Here is a 13,277-nt window from a genome sequence, read left to right as displayed (position 1 = left end):
AAGCGTGAAATCAGGATGGTACATGTGGTTGCAGGGAAAGATTCCCTTAAAAAAGGAGCGTTAAATGGAAAGAAAGAAAGACACAATGGGAGAAGGAGGAGTGGGTGAAAAGAAAGCAAAAGAGAAGAGAAGGGAAAAGGTGAAGGACAAGGTGATGGTCTCAATCAGCTTCCCATAATAAATGAATTTAATTTTGACTTTACCCTCTCTCTCTCTCTCTCTGTTCCTGATTTGAGACAACAGTCACCTTTGCCAGACATGGCTTAGTAAGGACAACTTTTTCCCATTTTCACTTCACATCGTTGACGCATTTTTACTTTTATCACTTTCCATTCCTCACCCTCCTCTAGGGAGGGGACAGGACAGGTAAGACAACAAAAATACCACAATTTCTAACAATTAAATATCTTCTCTCTTTTTTACTTTCTCATTAACCTAACAAAACATCCACATAACACAATTCTTATACAAATTATGAATTCTCTTATTCTATCACTTTCTTACACCATTGCTTTTTTAGGATAACCATTCACAGATATCTCATATATGTTTCATAATATATAAATCACTATAAATTTTATTTTATAAATAATTGTATAGTTTTAAATTGATACTAGTAAAATATCCCTAACAAGTCCCATTCTCTAAACTTTCTGCACTTCTTGTTAAAATGTGTATAAAAACATGATTTCGAAAACGAAACAAAAGAAAAACTGCTCGACTTGCCTGTGTACTTTCAACGCTTCCAGTCGTATAAACTCTTTGCACAGCTTTACATGCGATTTTTGGGAGAAAGCTTTTTGCTAGGGAATGATGGTCTCGACGCTTTTCCAATTTTTGGGTTCATGATTATTAAAAAGTAAGGAATCATGGAACTGATGAGTACGTGAAATGATTTTTAACTAATACAACTTTATACTATAATCATTAGACTTAATTATATTAGTATACCCATTTTATTATTATTATTATTAGGGGTCCAATGATCACAAATCATGTCCAAAAGAATTAAATTTAAACATATTAATTAAAACATGTATTCAGAATAATTAAATTATCGTAATATTAATTACATTCAAATATTTATTTAAATGTTAAAAAATATTTTAATAAATTTTCAATCGATATTCAAAACTCAAATATTAAAAAAAATCAGTTATTTAACTAATAAAATAAAGAAAATAATTTTTTGTTTGATTTTGGAAGAAAAATAAAAAAATTATTTTAAGAACACCATTGTCAGTCTATTAATAAAATCCACGATCCTTTAGACAAAGAGAATTTCATAATATAGTTTTCGCATACTCACTAATCAATTTTACTGTTTAAAGAAATCGTATTTTTTTCATCAATATTTGTGATTTAATAAAAAATTATATAAAAAGCTAACATCTCTATCAATAAATGGTTGTTTTTATCATGAATTCAATAATATAGCATGACAATAGAGAACATATCTTCTATGTGTCACATAAACAATAATATAATAAAGTTGATAAAGAAAAGGTTCACGCCGTAATTTTTAGAATTAATTTCTGAAACCTTTTAAAACAAAGAATAGATAAATATTTTTTTAAAGGCTGAAAATGACAATTTCGTGAAGTTAAGGAATTAAAGAAAGGTTTAAATCTATACTGTATAATGTGTTTAGTAATTAAGTACCACAAAACAATAATATTTCAAAACAATTCTGAACTAAGGTGAAAATTTTAAAGATACAGATATTGTAGGAAGTGTAAAAAATAAAAGGGTGTACGTAATTTGCTGAATTATCATTATTATAGTAATGATTATGATGATATTATTAAAATACTTTTTTATCTCTGTGACAACATTTGATAATATCTTTCTTAAATGAGACAGTCTTGCACATTTGGAGCATTACTTATATTGTTGCGAAGAATGTTTTAAAATGATCGATTAAAAGTAAATAACAACAATAGATTTGACTTGTCAACTTTTTGAACTCGTTGAGCTTCAAAGTTTTCATAGATGACCACTCATTGTGAAAAGTTTTCTACACTTCTGCAAATGTAATATGAATATCTTATCTTTTATTGTGTATGACTAGAATAGGGAATGCCTATTTTTTCTCTCTCTCTTTCTGCTCCATTATTGCATGATACATAGCTTCAATTTTTTCTACTTGTGTATTTCCTTCTCTAAAGAAATGTCTTATCCATTATTTTTCTTACGTGTCAACTATTTTCTTACGTTAATCTCTTTTGATAAGAGGAAGGTTCTTCAATGGTGTAAGTTATTTGACTTAGCTTGTTTCAATTCTTTGGTGTTCTTGGAGTTCATTGTCTCATGTTAATGCAACATAAAGTCAGAAGCTTGAGGAAACCATGCTTAAAAAAGTGTCTTTGTCAATTCAAATTAAGCAATAAATAACCATTTATTTAAACACTTCATGCAACAAAAATATTCTAATGGTTTATTTGTTTGAAACTTACACTTTGTTTAGTTGAGTTAAACTAAAAGGAGAGAAGATAAATAATTTAATATTATATTCCTTCCTTTTGTTTGGTTCACATGTAAATCAGTTGAAAGAAACATTTTGGTGGCACCCATCATAAATTTGGTTCCTTTCAAATTAGAAAAAAAAAGTAAACAACATCATTATAAAATGATGAGTAAAATGACACTCTCTTTCTATCTGAATTATTTTTTAAGGATGTTTATACCATTTAAGTATATATTTTACCCATTTCAAATATTTTTCTTTAATTTTCTTACCAACCAAATAATCCAAAATATTTCCATTTTTCTCTCCTTCTCTTTTCTTTGATCGTACTTTCCTTTTTAAATAAAGCAAATATATGGGATTTTAATGTCTTGTACCTGACATTTAGTTTCATTGTCAGTCTTTCCCTAAATTTTTATTCAAAATTTTCAAAAATTCAACATAAACAGTTATTAGAGATTTTCACAAATTCAAAACCAATAAATATATTTTCATTAATGGAATCATTTAAATTATTGTAAATTTCTTTTACTTAAAACTTACAAATGGAAACATATTTTGTTTTAAAAAAAAATCTTAAATTCTCTCAAACCCTAATTACATGTTTTCAGCAAATTCTTTTAAACGCTCACTAATTTATTAACTTGAAAATTTTGTAAATATTAAATATATTTAATTTTCAAAACTAAATATATAATTGACTAAAAAAGCTTGAAGACAACAAATAAATCTAATCCAAAGTAAACAAATTGTGCAATATTATATAAGATTGACATAATTCATATTTTATTATTATTTTAGGTTTTTCAATGATGATACTGATACGGATTATTTATTATTTGAAATGATAATTAATATCATTACTTTTTGAGTACATATAATATAGATATTTCTTTCTTAATATAGTTTATTTAATGATGATGTCACCATGAATCCAATATAGATATCAACTATTTTTTAATTTATAAAATGGTATTTAATTTAGTCAAATAACAACTAATTATTTTGATTTTTAAAGTGAAAAAAAAAATTGGAGTCTTTAATATCTTGATGATTTTTTAATTGAATAACTAATAAAAATAAGTTTAACTTGAGGTACTTCAAATTAGTGAAATGGGCATTTGTGTTCCATTGCAACATTGTTGAACATATTTATTACACGTTCTACAATTAGAAAAATGTTAAAAAAATCTTAAAACATGTTAGTTTAAAATGGAAATTCTTATTTGATTGTAAATGAAACGGACACAATGCAAAAACACAAATTGAATCGACCTACAACATTCACTACTAACATCTACAACACATTGGGATTACTTATTGCATAGATTCTTCTCGTTCCTCGAGACTAGTTGCAGCTTCGCAGTTGCAAACAGTTTAGCCAAAATACGGCGAAGCAGACGAAGCAACTGCCAAAATCATCCTTGCATCTCGTGACATTGATAAGGAAAAAGAACCAAAAACAACTATGTTTCGTATTTTTTTCAAATGGAAAACCCTAATAAAATGTGAATTAGACAGTAATTTATAAGGTAGTGTATGAGGTTATGTTTGAGTTGACCGATCTAAAAAGAAAAAAGGTGAAAAGGACAAGGAACTAATAGCATGATTGTTTTGTGTTACGTGCGTGGTACAGTGGAGAGGTTGGGATGGTCTGGTTGCATTAATAAATGGATGATGACGATGAAAAGTGAAACATAATGCAGAGAGTTTCAGAGAGGTTGGGTCAGGTAGAAAGAGATAGTTGATATGTATTGCATGTTGGATCTTGGAAGCTCCTATGGCTGTTCCTGTGACTCTGTTGGATTGCATTGGATCCATGCATGCATGATGTATACACAGCTTCCGCTACAGCACGTGAAACAGTTCTCGTCAGAAGAAAAAAACCCTTTTCTGCCTCTTTGCTTCGTCTACTCTGTAGATCTTGCCCCCACCACTTTCAAATTCTAACTACATTTCTACATCTATCACTATATATATTTCCTTCACTCAAATAACATATGCTTCTATCACCCACATTTTCTAAAACAAAATTCATCTTATTGCTGATATCAATTAGGATTGTCAAATTCAACTAACTCAACTAATGAGTCATTCATTTAAATATTTCAATTCAATGCAGGGTAAGTTTGTACTTCTATTCAATAATTCAATTTATATTTTAATTAAATAACTTAATTTAATATTTTATTATTATATAAGTAGTTAAGTGAATGGAAGGGAAAAAGTGAGGTGTCAAAGTAACTTTACTCAGTTTTTAATCCACTTTAACTCATAACTTAACGAGTGAATTGACTAAGTTAAACATGCTTTATTAGTTAGATTTTTTTGACCCGTTTACTTATTTCAGTACAATAAAAATTCATTTATCATGAGTTCGAACACGTATTTATTGTCATTTAAAAATATTGTTAAGTTGAAAATTAAAGATTCAAAATTATGAAAATGGATTTAATCAACTCAAATAGAGAACCAGTCAAATCATTTAATATATTAAAAATTATTTTTTTCAACTTAAATTTATATAGTAAGTCTATTGGTTCACACATTTAAACCGATTTTGGCATCTAATACTAAGAAGCTTGTAATACTTTAAGCAGGTCAATGGTTTTGAAACGCAGTTCCAAACAAATGGTGTGTTTTGTTACTTAGGCTTAGCTTTGGTTAGGTTTTGTGATGCTCTATGGTCGGCCTTGTGTTTTTCATTTTTGGGTTTCTTTTTTCTGGTTGGCCCATTCACCGCAACACCAAATGTGGTCAATTACTTTCTGCACCCAAAGAGTTGTAAACTGCACCCGATACTAATTACATAAATTGACAAAAAATTCCTTAAACAAGAAGGGAGTGCGGATCAAAATACATTCGGAATATTTTTCTTTAATACGTTTCTAGATTTGAATTTTAAAATCACTTTTCTGAATTTTAGAATTTTTTTTTCTAGAATATATTTTCAGATTTTGTTTTTCATAATTTCTTTTTCAAAATATATTTCAGAATATAACTTTTTCAGAATGAGAATTTGATTTTTCAATTCTATTTCAAAATTTCATTTTTAAAATACAAAAATATATTCTAAATTTTTTTAATATTTTAAATTTTCAATTCTAGATCAAAAAATAATTTTAGAGATTTAAAAGTGTATAGAGTGCAAGTGACAATTCATTAGGTGCAGGAAGTATTAGCCTCAAATGTATGACAACGTAGTATTGTTTGACGGGAGTTTGAATACGCCAAGGCCCAAACAATAACTAGCATTTAGTAAAACAAGAACGGAACAATCTAAAGAAAAGAAATACCGACAAAACACCCCATTTTCTACTCAACACCTATTCAACACCAACAAAATAATTTTTTATCTTAAAATATAAAATAATTTCCGATGAATGAACTGAAAAATTAAAATATTATCTTTTATTAGGTGGTAGAAGGATGTAGGAAAATTGACAGATGTATATAAGTGGGTACAAACCTTACCTCATTGAGCCGATTTTATGAGGTTGAGTTAGGCTTAAAGTCCACTTCGTAATATGGTATCAGAGTCATTTCGAGCTTATCCTAGTGAGTATTTGTTGGGTTTATCAGGTCACCCGCTATCGGACTATTATCGGACCATCCATAATATATATCTCCATGTACGAGTTGGTAGTCTCGGCATGAGGGGGTCCACAATCAACTAGAGATTAGAGTCTTTTATAGTATATAAGTAGGTGCAAACCTTACCTCAATGAGCCGATTTTTTGAGGTTGAGTTAAGCTTAAAGTCCACTTCTTAACAATGTAGATGTAAAATTTTCCAAAAATATATCAGAAAATAAGGGAAGAAGAAAAAGGACTAAAATTTGTTCGATTATTACATGTTAAGTATCTGGATTGATTTTAGATTCCTAACATTACGTAAGCACGTCTCTAGTAATTAATTAGTTTTCCAAATTCTGGTTTGCTTAGTTTTGAAAATTAAGAAGAAAAGAAAGAAGGGAAAATACAGAGTTAGTGGTCTAACGTTGAGATTGGTTAGTTAATTTGTGAGTATTGAATAGTCTTGATGGTTCCACACCTAATGCGGGTGGTAAATTCTTGTATGAAGACTTCCATCATGACCACGTCACCAACACAAAAGTTATTAGCAACTTTCATTTGTTCAAATACTACATCACCTCTTGTTGACTCTTTGCTAACCTTTTAACACCCTATGTGACGTATTGTGTCGGTGAGAGAGATTGAAAATTATGGTAAGTAACAAGTACTTTTCCAAGCCTATATTTCTTCTTTAATTCATTCCAAAGCAATGCATTCAACCACATTTTAACTGCTATTCTTCGATCTGCAATTTACGTTCAACCCAACACTTTTAAATCTATGACTCTCACTGTGTGCCCATTTCACATTAATACGTCTTTCTATATTTGCTTTTATAACACACATGTATCACATTAATGCATCTTTTATTGTATATTAAAACCACTTAGCTAGCTCTATATTTAAGTTTGAAAATATATCAGATCATTGTCAAATTGCCTTTCTTAAAATCAATATTGTTTTTAAATTATCATAAAATAGCCGTGCATTAGTAAGGTTGTAATTCAAGTTACTTAAAGAGAATGAGCAACGTATCATGTTAACAAACCACTTATTGGGCAAAAAATAGTATGAATTTATGGAGGGTGTGTGTTTGTTTCAATTTTAATTTTTGACATGATTGAGCCAACAACAGTTGCATGAAGCATCACTTGCAATGTGGGAAGATAAAGTAAGAGGGGTTGAGAGTTAAGAAAATTCTCTGTAGAATCAATGCCTCTACTCTACTCTATAGGGATTGCAAGTTTTAAGCCAAACAAACTCAATCATTATAGTCTTTTCATGCACCAATAGTCATTCAACTTTTTCAACAAACATTTTTGGCCGCTTCTTCTGTGCGGTAGGATTTTGGATCATTTTTATGGCAACTACAAACCAAAATTAGAAAAAAAAGAAAAAGAAATGAGTAATGTACCGGTATGACCGGACGACTCGAGTCAGCCAGCACTCAGACCAACCAACCACCTAATCAAAATAAGAAGGTCACATGACAACATGTGATCGACCGATCCTTGACGATGAACCAACGGTTGATTAAGTCAGTAGAGTTAATCAATTGTTAAGGGTTGTTTAGTGCAATCCTAAACATGAACCAACTTTCTAATCCGGCCCACCATTGAAGGTCCATTAAGATAATATAAATAGCATGCATTTCAAGGAGAGATGTGCGTCATTAACTACAGTACTTTGATGCCCGAGTGTTAACACCTCGACTAACTTGAGGGTTGGAGTGTCTTCTGCAGGTACCATCCCGCCTGTGGAGTCAGACGACCGAGAGGAGGAAGGAGTAGCAAAAAGCTTGAAGCGTCCTATACCGATCGAAGGTGGAAGCAGAACAATCTTTATCTAGACTCCAAACTCGTTCGAGAACAAGTAATTTTATAAATATTTCTCAGTAATTTTATTCAAACACCTTAGCCGTTAATTTAATTCAGAGGAAGGAAAGTGAGTAAAGAAAGTTGAATAGATGGCCGCAAAAGAGAGGTACCTTTGTTTGAATGTTTGGTTTAACTGAGAAGGAAGAAAAACTCGTCATATTTTGGATCAAAGGGGAGGGATAGAGCACACGTGGGTTGGTGTCAGTGTTCATGGATTTGAAGTTAACTCTTCTTCTCATAGAGACAAACATAAACATAATAAAGAAAATAACGTGACAAGAAAAGAAAAAAAAAATAACATCCACTGAGATGTCAATTGAGTAAAATATACACATGCACCATTATTTTTAAAAATGATATGAAAAACTAAAAATAATACTATTTCTGCGAAAGTGCTGTATGAACAACAGAAAAATGATACTTCAACAAGAAGAAATAATAACTAAGTGGGAAAATATTGATATAAAAAATGTTTTTTGTTAAAGTGTCATTTTTTTAATGAGAAATAATAAAGCAAACAAAGGTGATCTAAATCCACAAATGAAATTGAGATGATATTCTTCACCTACTTGTATAGGCCAATGGAGAGTCATTTGATGGAAAAATTTGCGTGAAACATACTATTCCTATGTGGTATTTGAAGGCATATGATTGAAGCTTTTTCTATATGCTTTTTGGCTAATTTTTAGGGTGCTAAATCTAAAACTTAGGTTCCAATCTTCAGATTGTGATGGGCAAAATGACACCATATAACATCAAACACAACATCTAAATGCGAAAATATTTGTAGACTTTGAACTCTATATATGTTATACACACTATCCTCTTGCGTAGCACTCACTCCACACACCAAAAAGTGTTGTAAGATGAGCAACCAATTATTCTATGCGAACCTTGTGCTAGCTTTCTACCTCTCATGTCACTATGCTCTTGCCCAGACTGAAAATTTCAATTTGCCCCTCAAAGCTGTGAATCTTGGAAATTGGCTCGTTATTGAGGGATGGATGAAACCTTCTCTCTTTGATGGAATACCCAACAAAGATCTTTTGGTATGTTGCTAATCACTATCAGATTATTGTTTATTAATAATTTTGTACATTCTATTTTGATCTTTTGGCACTGCCCTCTATTTTTTTATCTTTTCTATCATAGAAAATTGTGTCACTAGTTTACAGTTAAATTATTTGTTTATAGATTATTTTGGTCATTTTCAGGATGGAACTCAAGTGCAGTTAATGTCTACCAAGTTGCAAAAGTATCTCTGTGCAGAAAATGGGGGAGGAAGTATTGTTGTTGCCAACCGCACCAAAGCTTCGGGTTGGGAAACCTTCAGGGTTGGTTCCTCCACATACACTTTCAAGAGTTTTATTTGTTACACATTTATAATTTTGTGTATTTAATTAGTGGCATTTTTTTTGTATCCATCAACAACGCAGTTGTGGAGAGTCAATGAAACGGCCTTCAATTTTAGAGTTTCTAGTAAGCAATTTGTGAGATTGACAAATCAAGACGAAGGAAACAGTTTAGTGGCTGATTCTGATTCACCAAGCGACATGGAAACATTTGAGATTCTGAGGAATGATGATGATCCTAACAGGGTTCGGATCCGAGCACCAAACGGTCTGTTTTTACAGGTACTTTGGTCTTATTTGTGTTTGTACTATTATTTAGCTAACTCTCGTGACCACTATAGATTTTGTAGGATGTAATGTTTCTATGCTCTTACTATTGTTTATCAGGCCATATCGGAGACTGTGGTACTTGCAGATTATGAAGGATCCAGTTGGGATGATAATGACCCTTCAGTCTTCAAAATGAATGTTTTGACAGGAAGCACTCTAAGAGGGGAATACCAAATTACAAATGGTTATGGCCCTGACAAAGCTCCCAAAATCATGCAGGTAAAAATATCAGCTTTAAAGAGAACAAGGGGCAGAAATTCATATCAAATCTTAATTTATCAATGATAAAGCTATGCGGGGCATGCTCATGCAGGATCACAGGAATACGTATATCACTGAAGATGATTTCAAGTTCATGTCAGAAAATGGCTTAAATGGTGTCAGAATTCCCGTGGGGTGGTGGATAGCTCAAGACCCAACACCACCAAAGCCTTTTGTTGGGGGATCCTTGGAAATACTAGACAATGCCTTCACATGGGCAGAGTAAGACCATTTAAGGGACAGTGCCCTGTCAATTTCGTTACAATGTAAAGTTGGAAAAGCCCCTTTTTCTATCACGTTGTCACAATAAATGACACTCTTTAATGTTGTTGCAGAAAGTATGGAATTAAGGTAATTGTGGACCTGCATGCTGCTCCAGGCTCACAAAATGGAAAACCTCACAGTGCATCAAGAGATGGACATGTAGAATGGGGTGATTCATACATATCTGACACTGTGGCAGCCATAGACTTCCTAGCTGAAAGGTTAATGTCCCTTTTACTAATTGTCTAAAATGTGTCACCATCTTGACCCTTATATTTATAAATACATCACACATCATACCATGTACTATATACTATTTGTGTTGATTGCATATACCAAAATTTGGTTTCAGATATGCAAACAGATCAGGTCTGGTAGCAATTGAGCTAATGAATGAGCCTCAAGGTGTCAATTTGGAAAGCCTTAAAAGCTACTATCAAGCAGGTTATGATGCGGTTCGAAAACACACGTCAAGTGCTTACGTGATCATGTCTAACCCTCTGGATAGAGAATCAAAAGTGCTTTTGTCCTTTGCTGGAGCTTTCAGTAAAGTGGCCATTGACGTGCACTACTACAATCTCTTTTCGGATAGGTTCTCCAATATGAATGTGCAGCAGAACATCGACTATGTTAAAAACCAAAGAGCTTCAGATCTTAGCTCTCTCACCACATCTAATGGACCCCTCATTTTTGTTGGCAAGTTTTCTACTTTTTCACATGCAAGAAAGTAGCATAAATGCTTTATCATATTCTTGGATTCTGATATGTGACTTGCATAGCCTTCTTTTAAAAGCTTGTGTTCTAAGAAAACAATAGCATATCATAACATGTTGGTGGAATGTGCAGGGGAGTGGAGTGGTGATTGGAAAGTTCAGAGAGCATCAAAGCAAAGTCAGCAAAAATTTGTGAAAGCCCAATTGGACGTATACTCTGGTGCCAAATTTGGATGGGCTTATTGGGCATACAAATGTGATTCTAACTCTTGGGATATCAAGTGGATGATTGAAAACGATTATGTTAGGCTTAGTTAGTGTGACCTATGCTCAAAAAGAGTGTTGGCTATTTTTATATTTCGATTCTATTCAAGATGAAAGTGTAATTTACAAACGTAAAAAGATAATACTGTTAAACAAAAACAAAACTCACTGTCCCTGGTTAATTCTATACATGCTACAACTTTCTGTTCTTTGCATTCATTCCGAGTTAATTATATAATCGAACATCTCGTATACATAAATATATGATCAGAGTAAATATAAATTTTACTTTATGGAGTAATTTATATTTTTAATTGGTAAGATTAAGTAATAACTAAAGTTGTGTTTGTTTCGGGGTATACTGTTTGGTGCGGATGGGAAGGAAAGTGTGGTATTTGGTTCAACTAACTTGGGAGGAAATGCATGTAATGTTTTGGGTCCACACAAGTCTTCTTTTCTTTTCTTCTCACAAATGGTGAGAGAAATAAATGATTAAAAAAAATTAATATATATAAATAATAATTCTTAACAAGCAACAAGTGTTATATACTTAAAACTAGATCATTCTTATAATAACTTTTATATGTTGTAAAGTAATAAAAATTATAATCTTTTGTAGATAATTTTTTTTTTCAAATAACCCTTCAAAAAAATTTAAAATATATCAAGTATTGAACTTAAGACTAAAGAACCAATGCTAATTATTATTAATATAAAATGATAATAAATGGTAAATATTACTTTTTTATTGAATTTATGTTGCGAGTCAATTAAAACTTCAAAAACATTAACTGCGTTATCCGATCAAAAGTAACATCTTTTTAAAATAAAAAATAATTTTTTAAAATTTTTAGCGACTATATATATTTTTTTTAAAATCATACTATAATTTTTTCCAATTTCAAATAATTTTTAATTTTACAAATAAATACAGAAAAATTAAGTATGTTTTAATAAAAAAATACTACTATAAAGCGAACACTCAAATTTAAGTAATTATAAATTTTATACAGTAATTTTTCAGTATTATCAATATTTGCGAAAGAATAAATTATAATATATTTAAATAAATTTAAATTAAAAAACATACTTAATTAAATATATATATATATTCGTATTTTTAATTTTAATTTTAATATAGATATATTTAATATATTACTAAATATTTATAAATTGATAATTTTATTTATGTTCATATATTTTTAAAATGAAAATTTATTAATTTAAAAGAAGCCGTATAAAGCACGGTTTAAAATCTAGTATTACATAATAGAGGGTTTGATAAATAATTATCATTTAGGTTTTAGATTTTATACTTGGCTAAAAATAATTATAATCTGAAAACACTTAATTTGATACTTTAAAGATATCTACCCATTACTAATTAAAAGATTTTCACTATACATAGTGTCATGCATTAAAAATAACAACTTATTAATGAATTATTTTTGTATTTAAAACTTTAATTTGTGTGTAAATCATACTTCTTGGGGGTTTTTTGGTAATAATTCACTTTTCTTATATTTTAAAACATTTTATATTTTTAATATTTAAATAAATTTACTGTTCAAATGTGGTAACCAAAACCCAAAATTTAAAGATTAATATTGGAGATGCGGGGTATCGATCCCCGTACCTCTCGCATGCTAAGCGAGCGCTCTACCATCTGAGCTACATCCCCGTTGTTGATTCTATTTATAAAAAGTTAATAATCTATGTTAAAATATATTTTAGAGTATATTAATGATGTAAAAAAAACACACCATGATATAGTTTTAAATTATTATATATGAGAAAATAATTGATTTAATGCAGTGGAAAATATTGATGTTGTAGGCTTAAGATATATTGAGAGACAGTGTAGTGATTAAAATGTGTTGTCCAGAAGTGAATTAGTGTGTTGAAGGGCATATGATTGAAGGGATGTCCATGTGTGATGCTCTGCATTTGGCTAAATGGTCCAAATGTGGAGAGAAAAAATGGTAACTTCTATGCATTATGGATCCATTCCATGCACTCTCTTGTCTCCATCTATTATTTGCTTTTCTCTGTCTCTCTCTTATTCGTTTTATCTATTTTCTTACAAGAAAAGTGTTAAAACTTGGCCTAAAAAATGTGGCCCAAACACATAAGAACTGATTATAATCCTTACATAGTTTTTATTATGTAATGAA

General features: G+C 30.5%; 1 protein-coding gene and 1 non-coding gene across 2 annotated transcripts; one reads left to right on the top strand and one right to left on the bottom strand.

The window, feature by feature from the left end:
* Nucleotides 1-8,457: 8,457 nt before the first annotated feature.
* Nucleotides 8,458-11,267, top strand: LOC137812384 (probable glucan 1,3-beta-glucosidase A). The gene is made up of 8 exons (XM_068614334.1): nucleotides 8,458-8,968; nucleotides 9,134-9,253; nucleotides 9,356-9,553; nucleotides 9,659-9,820; nucleotides 9,915-10,084; nucleotides 10,198-10,347; nucleotides 10,479-10,822; nucleotides 10,973-11,267. Exons 1-8 carry the CDS (start codon nucleotides 8,726-8,728, stop codon nucleotides 11,155-11,157), a joined length of 1,572 nt encoding a protein of 523 aa, XP_068470435.1. The 5' UTR covers nucleotides 8,458-8,725; the 3' UTR covers nucleotides 11,158-11,267.
* A 1,444-nt stretch (nucleotides 11,268-12,711) lies between these two features.
* Nucleotides 12,712-12,784, bottom strand: TRNAA-AGC (transfer RNA alanine (anticodon AGC)). The gene has a single exon. It is a non-coding gene; the product is annotated as a tRNA-Ala (tRNA).
* Nucleotides 12,785-13,277: the final 493 nt, after the last annotated feature.

Source organism: Phaseolus vulgaris, chromosome 2 (genome assembly GCF_000499845.2).
Source record: "Phaseolus vulgaris cultivar G19833 chromosome 2, P. vulgaris v2.0, whole genome shotgun sequence".
NCBI lineage: Eukaryota > Viridiplantae > Streptophyta > Magnoliopsida > Fabales > Fabaceae > Phaseolus > Phaseolus vulgaris.
The sequence above is the reverse complement of the archived record's forward strand: the minus strand, read 5'-3'. Positions and strand labels throughout refer to the sequence as shown.